Source organism: Bufo gargarizans, chromosome 2, assembly GCF_014858855.1.
Source record: "Bufo gargarizans isolate SCDJY-AF-19 chromosome 2, ASM1485885v1, whole genome shotgun sequence".
Classification (NCBI taxonomy): Eukaryota; Metazoa; Chordata; class Amphibia; order Anura; family Bufonidae; genus Bufo; species Bufo gargarizans.
Window position 1 is genome coordinate 177,807,711 of NC_058081.1, and position 12,076 is coordinate 177,819,786.

At 42.7% G+C, this 12,076-nt stretch overlaps 1 protein-coding gene across 8 annotated transcripts in view; it reads left to right on the forward strand.

Moving 5' to 3' along the window:
- Nucleotides 1–12,076, forward strand: part of TJP1 (tight junction protein 1) — a 232,407-nt gene that overhangs the window by 184,363 nt on the left and 35,968 nt on the right. For all 8 annotated transcript variants that reach the window (XM_044279722.1, XM_044279723.1, XM_044279725.1 and 5 more), the window contains 5 exons: nt 1,743–1,887; nt 3,915–4,057; nt 10,671–10,776; nt 10,889–11,039; nt 11,387–11,495. In XM_044279722.1, coding sequence (XP_044135657.1) covers nt 1,743–1,887; nt 3,915–4,057; nt 10,671–10,776; nt 10,889–11,039; nt 11,387–11,495 — 654 coding nt within the window. The remainder of the gene's footprint in view (nt 1–1,742; nt 1,888–3,914; nt 4,058–10,670; nt 10,777–10,888; nt 11,040–11,386; nt 11,496–12,076) is intronic.

Genomic DNA, 12,076 nt, shown 5'->3' on the forward strand with positions numbered 1-12,076 from the left:
AGAAACCTCCAAAAATAAGCCCCAGTACGGTCTACATGTTTCGAACCAGATGGTTCTTAATCATGACCAAGAACCATCTGGTTCGAAACATGTAGACCGTACTGGGGCTTATTTTTGGAGGTTTCTATCACCGCTGTACATTTGGTTTGTGGAATAAACGTCAAGCAAGAAAAACAAGGTGCTGGATCTTTCTTCCTTTCCGTTCAAGCAGATGCTTAGAGCCTGAAATTGGTGACGATACCTATGTACTATTATTATTATTATTATTTTTTTTTACATTTGATTATGTTGTTGCCTTGTGCGAAAATAATGTGCAAAATTTCCCCATCATTCTGCACTCAATACCCCATAATGAGAATAAAAATGTTAGAAATCTTTGCTAATTTATTGAAAAGGAAAAACTAAAATCTTGCATTGACATAAGCATTCAGACCAGGACTTAGTTTAAGTACCTTTGGCAGTAATTACAACCTCCAGTCTTGGGTATGATGACACAAGGTTTGCACACCTGGATTTGGGGATTGTTTTGCTATTGTTCTCTGCAGATCCTCTCAGGTTCTGTCAGGTTGGATGGGAACCATCAGACAGCCATTTTGAGGTCTATCCAGAGATGTTTGATACAGTTCATGTCAGGGCTCTGACTGGGCCACTCCTGTGCTGTCTTGCCTGTGTGCTTAGGGTCATTGTCTTGTTGGAAAGTAAACCGTATGGCCCAGTCTGAGCTCCAGAGTGCTCCAGATCAGGTTTTTATTAATAATATCTCTGTACTTTACTCCATTCAGGTTTCCCTCAACTCTGACCTGTCTTGCTGTCCCAGCTGCTGAAAAACACCCCACGCAATCATGCCTCGACCACCATGCTTTACTGTAGTGATGGTATTGGGCAGGTGATGAGTAGTGCATGGTTTCTTCCAGACATGTTTAGAATGGAGGCCAGAAAGTTCAGTCATGGGTTTTATCAGACCAGAGAATCTTGTTTCTCAGTCTGAGGTCACTTGCACACGACTACGCCCTCCGAGATATATGTCCCGGAGCGGCATTGATCGAGAGCACACAGCATCATAGATTACAATGATGCTTTGGACGTCTGGCTGCCCGCGGGACTATTGTTCCACACTCATATTATGTGTGGGACCTTATATAGACAGGGGTGGATCTTTCCAAATCATGTCCTGAACTGTCAACTGAATTTACCACATGGACTCCAATTATAGTTTAGAATATCTCAAAGATGATGAAGAGAAAAGGGAGGCTGCCTCCCTCCCAGAGCTAAATTTAAAGCATCATAGCAAAGGGTCTGAAAACTTGTGTCCATGCGAAATCTTAGGTTTTCCTTTTCAATAAACTTGCAGACATTTTTAAAATTCTGTTTTTAATCTCCTTAAGGAGGACTTAGTGCAGAACGATGGATACTTGTATTTATTAATATTTTTATTTTAGTACACAGCCACAACATAACAAAATGAAAAAAGTGAAAGGGTCTGAAGACTGTCAATGCACTGTAGTACTCAGCTTTTAGAATCATGTAATAAATAAAAGTGAATAGTAGCATTGAAGCAAGATGCAAGTTCATGTGTTTTTTGTTCATGTATGAATTTTCTCGTTAATGTCACTTTATTTTTTACTTACCGCAAATCAGTATTTTGATGTTTCTAAATACATTACACTATATTTAGACAGTAGTGAAAATTTTATATATCTTTTATTAATTTAATGAAAATCTATTTTGTGTTCGTTCAACAGACATTTCAGAAATCCAGTCGCTGACATCAGACCATTCCAACCGTTCACATGACCGACCACGCCGTAGCCGTTCACGGTCTCCTGACCAGAGATCGGAGCCTTCAGACCATTCCAGACATTCTCCACAACAGCACAGCAACAGCAGGTGGTGGCATCTCGCTTTGTTCTCCTAGTTTAAAAAAATATATATTTACAAATCTATTTTCTTTATGCAGAGAAGGGTTATGTTTTATTCTCTTAAGATATATGAACGCAAGTTGATTGGGTATTAAGTAGCTTTTCATGAAGTATCCAAATAGAGCTATGTTTTCAGCATCAAGTTTGAACTCTAGAACCACTTTAATTATTGAAAGAGTGTCTATTGTTTTGCCATAAAGCTGTTAAAAATTTAAAGAAGCACTCCAGCAATGTTTTGGCTGCCTATATACTGTAACAGAGGCTATTATTAAAGAATGAGGTAGAATGGCTCCTTGTCCCCCCATATAGTTCCCTAATACCCACTGTATTTCCCATTATGCCGCTGGCTCTTAAGAGGCAGAATGAGCAGAGTCCCATCGCACTGTACTTTCTCTGCTCTGAGTCCCATCTATGGGCAGCAAGTAAAAGGGACAGGGACCGTCACCTAACTTACACTGCAGAGTCTCTGTGCATCTTATATGATGTAGCTTCAGCCTGCCCTTATATCCTGCTTGTCATAGGTTTCCCTCTGTCAACTTTTACAAGCCGGAGGCAGGCGAGGGCAGTGTGAGTCTGCATCACATAAAGTACACATGAGATCCACACTGATAGTATAGGCAGATATTGAAATCTTTAGGATCACTCTATACCTGGGGGGACATACAGAGTAACAAGGATGGGGGAAGTGTCTGGAAATTATATAGGTGATGATGCAAACATGTAGTTCACAGGAAGCGAGACTTGCCTTACACAGGAGAGCAAGCTCTGGACATTTAGCCGCATCACACAGCTAGGGCCCAAAATGTATGGATGCAACAAAGCTGGGATGAAAGGCATGACACTGCTTAATAAATTACTGATGACTGGAGTGCTGCTTTAATCGTGTGGACATCCAGATCCGTTTTCATGTGGTCAGATCTGCTTGCTTTTATTTTTCACATATTTCTTCACAAGTGGTTTTAAGGTCTTCATTTGCCAGCCTATTGTATCATTCTGTGCTACACCTATGGATAAAAATTATGCTTGCTTTATCTTTCCGGACAGGCTTGTTCCTTGTTGACTTTGACTGACTAAAAATTGTTGTTATCTTTTCTGGAACATGCTTCCTGTAATTATAGTTAATAAAGTACACTCTGTTACAAGCGGTCTTTCCAGATTTATGGCATTGCAACCCTTGTATTACATGTGACAGCGTTTACAATTGACAAGAACAATGAAGCAGCTGATTGGCAGCTCTGTCACAGTGGAATGAAAGGCAGTGATTTTCTTTTATTACCAGTTTCATAGTAGACTGTTGGTTATACTTCTGAACTAACAACTGCGTAGTACAATAAATTTGTATAGGTATAATAGGCTTGGTTCAGGTTGTTTTCAGACACTGCTGCCTATTTTTTCTGTGCAAGAAATGGAGTAGCTTAGTATGAAATAAAAATCTGTCCATTTTTTTTTAGAAATCTGTTCATTTACACATGTAAGTCAAATCTACTGTCAATCAAACCTTATTTGCACCTCTTTCAGGATTCATTGTTCATATACCAAGGGAGCTGGATATCCAACAAGTTGCGTTATCCCTGAGAGCTCATTCTAAAATTTGCATTAAAATTTACATTAGAATATCATGCAATTGTTTGGTGGGCACAGTGCCATACATGTGCCTGGTAGTTGAAGCGTATAACAAATATGCTTGTTACACATAACCAAGCAAGCTGTTAGATGACCATACTCAGGATTTTCTGATTTTATGCAGATTCCTCACCAATATTTATTCAAAGATCTTAATTTTAGGGATGGGTTTCCAGAAAGTGGCCATAACCCACCCACAAATGACTACAAATGGGCACACAACTTTGGGGGTTTAACAGAGCCTTTACTCATAAATTTGTGCAGCCTCTGACCTTTTTATGATCTTATTTTTATTTTATACTGTCTAATTTCCAGTAGCATCCCATGGCCATAAAACATACTGATTTATTTATTCATTTTTTTTAAATGCAGCACGCGGAGTAAAGAAGATGAAAGAGTGTCGAAGCCTGGTGCTTTATCTACACCTGTGAAAAATACAAATAGTGCAACCCTCTCGAGAACAGTGGAAGAACCTTTGCAGGAAAGAGCTGAAAAGCAGACCCCTCCTCTTCCAGGTAGTTAGAAAATCTCTTTATTGTTGTGAAGGATTTGGTCTTTTGTCCAGTTTCATAAAATATATATATATATATATATATATATATATATATATATATATTTTATACCAGCATAAATATTGGGGGGGGGGGGGGGGGAGGAAACACCCCAATTTAATCTTCTAGGGCAGGGATGGCCAAGCTGAGGCTCTCCAGATGTTGCAAAACTACAACTCCCAGCATGCCCAGACTGACAACAGCTATCAGCCTACAGCAGGGCATGGTGGGAATTGTAGTTTTACAACAGCTGGAGAGCCACAGGTTGGCCATGCCTGTTCTAGGAGGCCAAAATGAGTGGACCATGCCTACGCGTGCAACCTTTAAATAGGGACTGTAAACTCTCCTGAAATGTCTATTTTAGTAACTTCTTGCATTCTCTATGTAATAACAATTCTTTATCACTTTTTTTTTTAAATATAACTGTTGTGCCATTCCTCAATTATTCCTATTGGAAGTTTGAGTAAATTACCAACAGCCTGCAGTCATATCCAACTAGGTGTTAACGATAAGGAGCATGTCCCTATCCAGTCAGTGCTGCTAGTGGAAGAATGTGCAGTAACCCAGATGGACCTTTAATGCAGACTGCTGGTAACTCATTCATAAACTTCCAGTATGGATAATGGATAAATGGCACAAAGTTATTTGAAATGATACCCCAGAGTGAGAAATGTAAGTGGTTACTATAACAGATATGTCAGGAAAGGTGGCAAGTCCTCTTTAAGGTTTTGTGCACGGTGGCTCAGAGGTTATCACTGGTGATTGCAGCCATAGGGTCCTAGGTTCAATTATGATTAAGGACAACACCTGCATGGAGTTTGTATGTTCTCCCCGTGTTTGTGTGGGTTCCTCCGGGTACTCTAGTTTCCTTCCACACTCCAAAGACATACTGATAGGGAACTTAGATTGTGAGCCCCACTGGGTGCAGCATGATGATAATGTATGTAAAGCACTGTGGAATGTCAGCCCTATATAAGTAAGTAAAATAAATACCTTCCAGGGAAGCTTAGAACAGAAAAAATTAATTTGACGGATCCGTTAAAGTGCCCATTAATTTGAATAGTGGTGTACAATCTGTATGCATCTACTCCAGCCGGATCCTCCATTTTGCTGGAAAGAAAAGCACAGCTTGGTGGGCTTTTTTTTTATCCCTTCATCCTATGACAGCACAAGGAGAGAGGATCCTCCGCCCAGGACAGGAAACCCTCAAATATTTAAGAAGGAGGGGCCTCTCCATTCCTCAGTGGTTTTCCTGTCCTTGGAGAGGATTCTTACTAGCATCCTACTCGCCGGCTGGGCTAGGGAGAGTGCCGGGTGAGTTCCCCACTACGCGCTCCCTGAAGAGGAGAGGGTGGCATAGCTCTGGAGGATTCCCTTTATTTGTTTCTCCTGCCTAGCGCGATCAGCGGCACGGTCGGTGAGGACTGGAGCGCAGGTATTGCGGAGATAGTGCTTCCTGTCCGTAGTATCGCAAGATCTTGCAATACTTTGTCTCCTACTGCGCTGGAGCGTGGGAAATTTGAATTTCCTGCCACATTAAGCCCATCTAGAGCGGCCTGTGGATCCTTGCCGGAAGGACCCGATCCAAGGCGTGTGTGGACCTCTGTACAGCATGGAGGACGCTGGAGAGGCACAGAAGGAACAGTCTACCCCTGCACCTATGGTATGGTTGGAGGGTATGTACGGCAGGGGGTTCTATCCCCCTTTTTGTTTTTTCCGTGACATGTAGCTTTATTATGGCATATTGTCTTTTGGGAAAAACCCCAGGAAGGTGTCTGCTAAGACTAAACATAAGGAATGTGGAATTTGTATAGCCAAATTACCCTCATCCTATGTTGAACTACTCTGTCGCTCCTGCATTGAAAACACTATAGCAGAAGAGTCCCCCTCAATGTTTAAATGCTTGAAAAGGCTAATTAGAGAAGAAGTGGGTAATGCCCTTAAATCCCCCCCAAAAAAGCCCATAGAAGCAAAGACAGATCCCCTTCTGGGCAAAAGTTCTCGGACGTTTATAGTTCGGATGAAAATACCTTAAAGGGGTTCTGTAGTTTGTTTAAACTGATGATCTATCCTCTGGATAGATCATCAGCATCTAACCGGCGGGGGTCTGACACCTCGGACCACCGCCGATCAGCTGTTTGAGAAGGCAGCAGCGTTCTAGCAGCGTCGCGGCCTTCTCACTGTTTACTGCTGGCCCAGTGACGTCACGACTAGTATCAACTTGCCTGGGCGCGGCTAAGCTCTGTTCACTTGAATGGAGCTTAGCCCCGCCCAGTCGATACTAGTCATGATGTCACTGGGCCAGCGGTAAAGAGTGAGAAAGCAGCGGCGCTGCTGCCTTCTCAAACACCTGGGACCCCCGCCGGTCAGATGCTGATGATCTATCTAGAGCAGTGATGGCTAACCTTGGCACTCCAGCTGTGGTAAAACTACAACTCCCAAGTTGCCCCCTTTGCTTGGCTGCTCTCAGAACTCTATAGAAATAAATGGAGCATGCTGGGAGTCGTAGTTTCACCACAGCTGGAGTGCCCAGGTTAGCCATCACTGATCTAGACGATAGATCATCAGTTAAAACAAACTGCAGAACTCCTTTAATAGAAAGTGGGGAAATTTCATCCGCCTCGTCTTCGGTTCACATGGCTGAGGCTTCTCTCAGTCATGGAGCCTTGGGTGCTACCAGAGATCCCAGACTTATTAAGCCAGGGACCGGTCATCCACCCTCCGGTAAAGGGCCTTCACTTGACGGCTTGGCTTTTGAAAGGTCACTGCTAATGCATAAGGGTTTGTCTGAATCAGTTATTTCCACTCTGCTTAAAGGGATTGTCTGGAATTGAGGACTTTGTTACATTAGTATAAGACAGACAAACATATAACATACATCCATGTCCTACGTTTTCCACAGGTTTCTCCAGCCCCGTTTGCTTATAGGAAATTCTTCGCCGGAAGTTAACTTTTCTTAGACTCTGTGACGTACCGGGACCCTGCTCAGGGAGCCCGGTGACGTCACCGGCACTGAATGGCTGGCTTTAGCACTGCTCTAGCCAGTAAAGCGGCTATTGCAGCGCTAAAGCCCGCACATCAAAGCCAGTGAAGCCTCCGGGCACAGAGCTCCCTGAGAAGCCTCCGCCGGGAAGTGTGTTATTGTAAACAAAAGAGCCTTTGCCCTGCGTGATTTAGCATTGGGGCATTAACTGCTCTGATGCTCAAGTCAGGGGGTCTGCCTGGGTGAAAATAGAGGATTGTCCGGGTTCAGCTCTGAACCCGGACAACCCCTTTAAAAGTAGGAAGCCGGTAACCACCAAGATCTATGCTAGAACCTGGGCGGCTTTCTTTGCTTTCCTAGGAATTGATCCTGTCCCGCAGGATAGTTTCTCTATTCCCAGGATTTTGCAGTTTCTTCAGAGGGGTCTAGAGAAAGGCCGTTCCCTTAGTACTTTTTAAAGGTCCAGATTTCAGCTTTAAGCGTTCTGTTTGACGTTAGGTTGGCTGTTCATCCCCTTATGTTAGGGTTTTACAGGTTCCTCCCTGGGACCTAAATCTAGTACTGCAGAGTATGATGTATAGACCCTTTGAACCCATTTCTGAAATCTCTATCAGAATGTTGACCCTTAAATGTGCCTTTTTGGTGGCAATCACTTCAGCTAGAAGGATAGGGAGATCCAGGCCTTGTCCATCAATCCCCCATATACTTCCATCCAGGAGGATAGAATTGTCCTTAGACCAGACCCAGCTTTCCTTCCCAAATTAGTATCTAACTTCCATAAGTCTCAAGGGGTAATTCTTCCGTCCTTCAGTACCAACCCCAGGTGTCAGAATGAGTTGGAATTTAGTTACTTATACGTTAGGAGATGTGTTCTAGCTTACCTGGATGCTATTAGGGATTGTAGGAAGTTGGGTGCCTTGTTTGTTCAATATTCAGGACCTAATGAAGGGAGGGCTGCCAGCTAAAGTTCCATAGCCAGTTGGATTAAACAGGCTATTTGTCTAGTTAATGTTTCCGTACAGAAACCAGTTCCTATGGGTTGGACGGCGCACGCCACAATATCGGTATCTACTTCATGGGCAGAGAGAGCAGATGCGTCCATTCACGATATTTGCAAAGCAGCTACCTGGTCTTCCGCTCTAACCTTCTATAGGCACTATGGACTGGGCCTCTCTTCTGTCTCTGTGTCTTTTGGTCGCAAGGTCTTGCAAGCTGTTACCCCTCCCTAATCTCTTTATTTCTGAGATCTCTCCTGGTGCTGTCATAGGACGAAGGGAAAAATGATCATTACTGTTAAAGGTAATTAGATTTTCCAGAGTCCATGACAGCACCCTTATAGTCCCTCCCTTGCTTTGGTGTTTTGTGATGGGTCTTGGTTAAGGTGCACAGGGTGCGCAGAGAAAAATAAAAATTTCAATGAATTAAACAAAATGGATTTGGATGAATCGGAAGGATGGTTATCGAGGATGCTCTCTTTCGTCTCTGAAGAGGAATGGAGAGGCCCCTCCTTCTTAAATATCTGTGGGTTTCCTGTCCTTGGCGGAGGATCCTCTCTCCTGGTGCTGTCATAGCCTCTGGAAAATCTAATTACCGGTAAGATTAAGGGTCCATTCACACGTCCATAGTGTATTGCGGATCCACAGTACACCCGGCCGGCACCCCAATAGAACTGCATATTCTTGTCCGCAATTGCAGACAAGAATAGGAAATGTTCTATTTTTTTTTCCGGAACCGAGGACCAGAAGATCGGGTCCGTGCTCCGGAAATGCGGATGCGGACAACACACTGTGTGCTGTCCGCTTCCATTCCTGCCCCATAAAGAATGAATGGGTCTGCATCCATTCCACAGAATTGCGGAACGGGTGCGGACACATTCACAGACGTGTGAATGGACCCTAATTATAATTTTTCCAGCAAAAAAAATATTTGGGACTTGAATGGTATGACAGATCCTAATGGAATCCACTGAGAACGGGGGCCCTGTGTCTACTGCAGCTCTTCTGAAATGACCTAAGCGCCTGGTCCCACATGCGCACGCCCGCTCCCTTCATTTCTGCGGGAGTTCTTTAGATAGCGGAGTACTGTACGTGGCTATCTCTGGAACTCCCATAGAAATGAATGGGGAGGCAACATGCATGAGGCACCGGCCGCTCAGGTGATTTCAAGGGATCTGCAGGAGGTACAGGGCCGCCATTCTCGTGATCAGTGGGAGTCCCAGTGGTAGGACCCTCACTGATCTAATAGTTATCCCCTATGATCTGAAGAGGGGATAACTTTAACCAACCAGAATACCCCTGGAAGCTATGCTTTACTGACCTGTGTGTGGTTGTTTGTAAATGACTGCGTTCAAGTAAATAGATGAAATATTTTAATGCCATGTTAGGAAGGAAAGGGTGGGGCATATGAAATGGAAAAACAGTGTATTTCCTGCTACATGCCAGTGCCTAGCAAAGGTATAGACAGTCTTGGTATTGTACAGTGACATGCTATGACAAATTTATTGTGCATCACAGGTGTTGAGATTTTGTTCTTTTTTTTAAAACTGTAATACATTATGTTCATCAAGTCTAAACATTTTATGGTGGATCTGTTAAATGTGAACAAAAATATTTATTTTTAATTTTTTGCTATATTAAATGTATCCATCAGCTGTATGGGCCAAATATATATTGAACATGACGTAGGATTTCTTCTTGGGTGGTGAGTTGTGCAGCCTTTTTTGGTTTCACTAATGAATTAAAGGCGTTAAGTTGAATAGTAAAGGCTCCTATACTTCCATTTCTGTGAGCAGAATTGGATAGAGTGGGGAAATACTTAGACACAAAGTTTTCTATGACTTTATTCAGAATTTACCTTTAAAAATATGTTATAATGTCACCAGCCAGCAGGAGAGTCCAGCTTCCCGTGTCTTAGATGTATGATGCTCATAAAGGCCAAGCTGGCAATTACTATGTGTGAGACTGGACAGCTGGAAACGCAGGCTTTTTCTGACATTTAAATAGCATTTTTTTTTAAATAAAAAAAAGGAAAGCTCTACGTCACAGTATACACCATTTTATTCTGGGCTGCTCCCTGATTTCCATTAGGCCTCATGCACACGACCGTGCTGTTTTTAGCGGTCCACAAACCGCGAATCCGCAAAAAATGAAGCCGCCCGTGTGCTTTCCGCAATTTGCGGAACGGGCAGCCCATTGTAGACATGCCTATTCTTGTCCGCATCACGGACAAAGAACAGGACATGCTATTTTCTTTTGGGGCGGGGCCACGAAACGGAGCAAAGGATGCGGACAGCACATGGAGTGCTGTCCGCATCTTTTGCGGCCCCATTGAAGTGACCACAACTACGGTCGTGTGCATGAGCCCTTAGTCTTAATGAGATGATTGATTCCTCTGGATGATGTTTGGAGGAAACTGGAGTTCTGCGAGCAGTGTCTTCACGGGGACTGCCTCCGGGCCTTGATTTTTGATGAATACATAAAAATATTGTTACATCGCTGTTTGTCTTATTGTGTAACGTAAATTGAACAGCTCTCCATTGTAAATCAAGATATATTTACTATGTAGCCTAAACCTAGCATTGCTGTTGTATTTCAGAGCCGAAACCAGTATATGCCCAGTCAGGGCAACCTGACGTAGACTTGCCTGTTAGCCCGTCTGATGGCCCTTTCCCCAACTCCACACATGAAGATGGCATGCTTAGGTAATTTTCCTTTTATGTATAATTGTGTTGATCCTTAAAAATACAAAGTTACAAAGTTGAATTTTGTTTTAATTAATTATATACTATGTATTTTTATTTTTTTATCTTTTAGGCCTAGCATGAAACTAGTAAAATTCAGGAAAGGAGACAGTGTAGGACTACGTCTTGCTGGTGGAAATGATGTTGGCATTTTCGTGGCGGGTGTTTTGGAGGATAGCCCTGCAGCAAAAGAAGGATTAGAAGAAGGCGATCAGATTCTTAGAGTAAGTTGCATACAGTGCATGTTTCAAAGAACTGTACTTGAGCTGTGTCCAAACCAGTACAAGGGAAAATCGGCAGCAAGCAGTAACCTGAATGTAGACCTCTGATAAGAGAGACTGAGTTTAATTTATAGGCTGTGCATTAAAGGAGTTTTCTGGTCCTTTTATGTTAATGAATAATTTACTCGTTAGTATATTTATTGTTGTTTTTCGTCATTTTGTGTCTTTCCTATTTGATTTCACTTGAAATCATATGGAGCAACTTGGAAAATACTGGCACAAATATACATCTAGAATTTTTTTATTTAAAAGATCTGTTAAAGCACACAACCTCGGTTTGTTTTCACCAGGTGAACAACGTGGACTTTACTAATATCATCAGGGAGGAGGCTGTCCTTTTTCTTCTTGATTTACCCAAAGGAGAAGAGGTCACAATCCTGGCACAGAAAAAGAAAGATGGTTAGTGTTTTAGTATCATGTTTTTAAAAATAATGCAATAATAATGTATCCAACCCTGACAGAAGGTTTGAACCCAGCAATATTATCTTCAGTTCTGTCAGTGCAAAAGAATGTGCACCAAGGCTGTGACAAGTCTTAATCTGCCTTTACACTTTAAAAAAAAGCCGTTAGCCGATGCAGTGCTCCAGACAAAAAAAAAAAATATCAATGCGCCTTTGGCTCCTAACCTGAAAACTTTAGGAGCCAAATGAAATTTTTAGTGGCCAAATTAAAAATACATATAATATAGCTGGGATGCTTAGGAGCATGGAGTTTTCTAAGGCTACTTTCACACTGCCGTTTCTGGGTCTGCCTGTGAGATCTGTTTCAAGGCTCTCACAAGCGGCCCAAAATGGATCAGTTCAGCCCCAATGTATTCTGAATGGATAAGGATCCCTTTAGAATTTATCAGTTTGCCTCCGTTCAGCCTCCATTCCGCTCTGGAGGCGGACACCAAAACACTGCTTGCAGCGTTTTGGTGTCCGTCTGACGAAACTGAGCCAAACAGATCCGTCCTGACTTACAATGTAAGTCAATGGGGA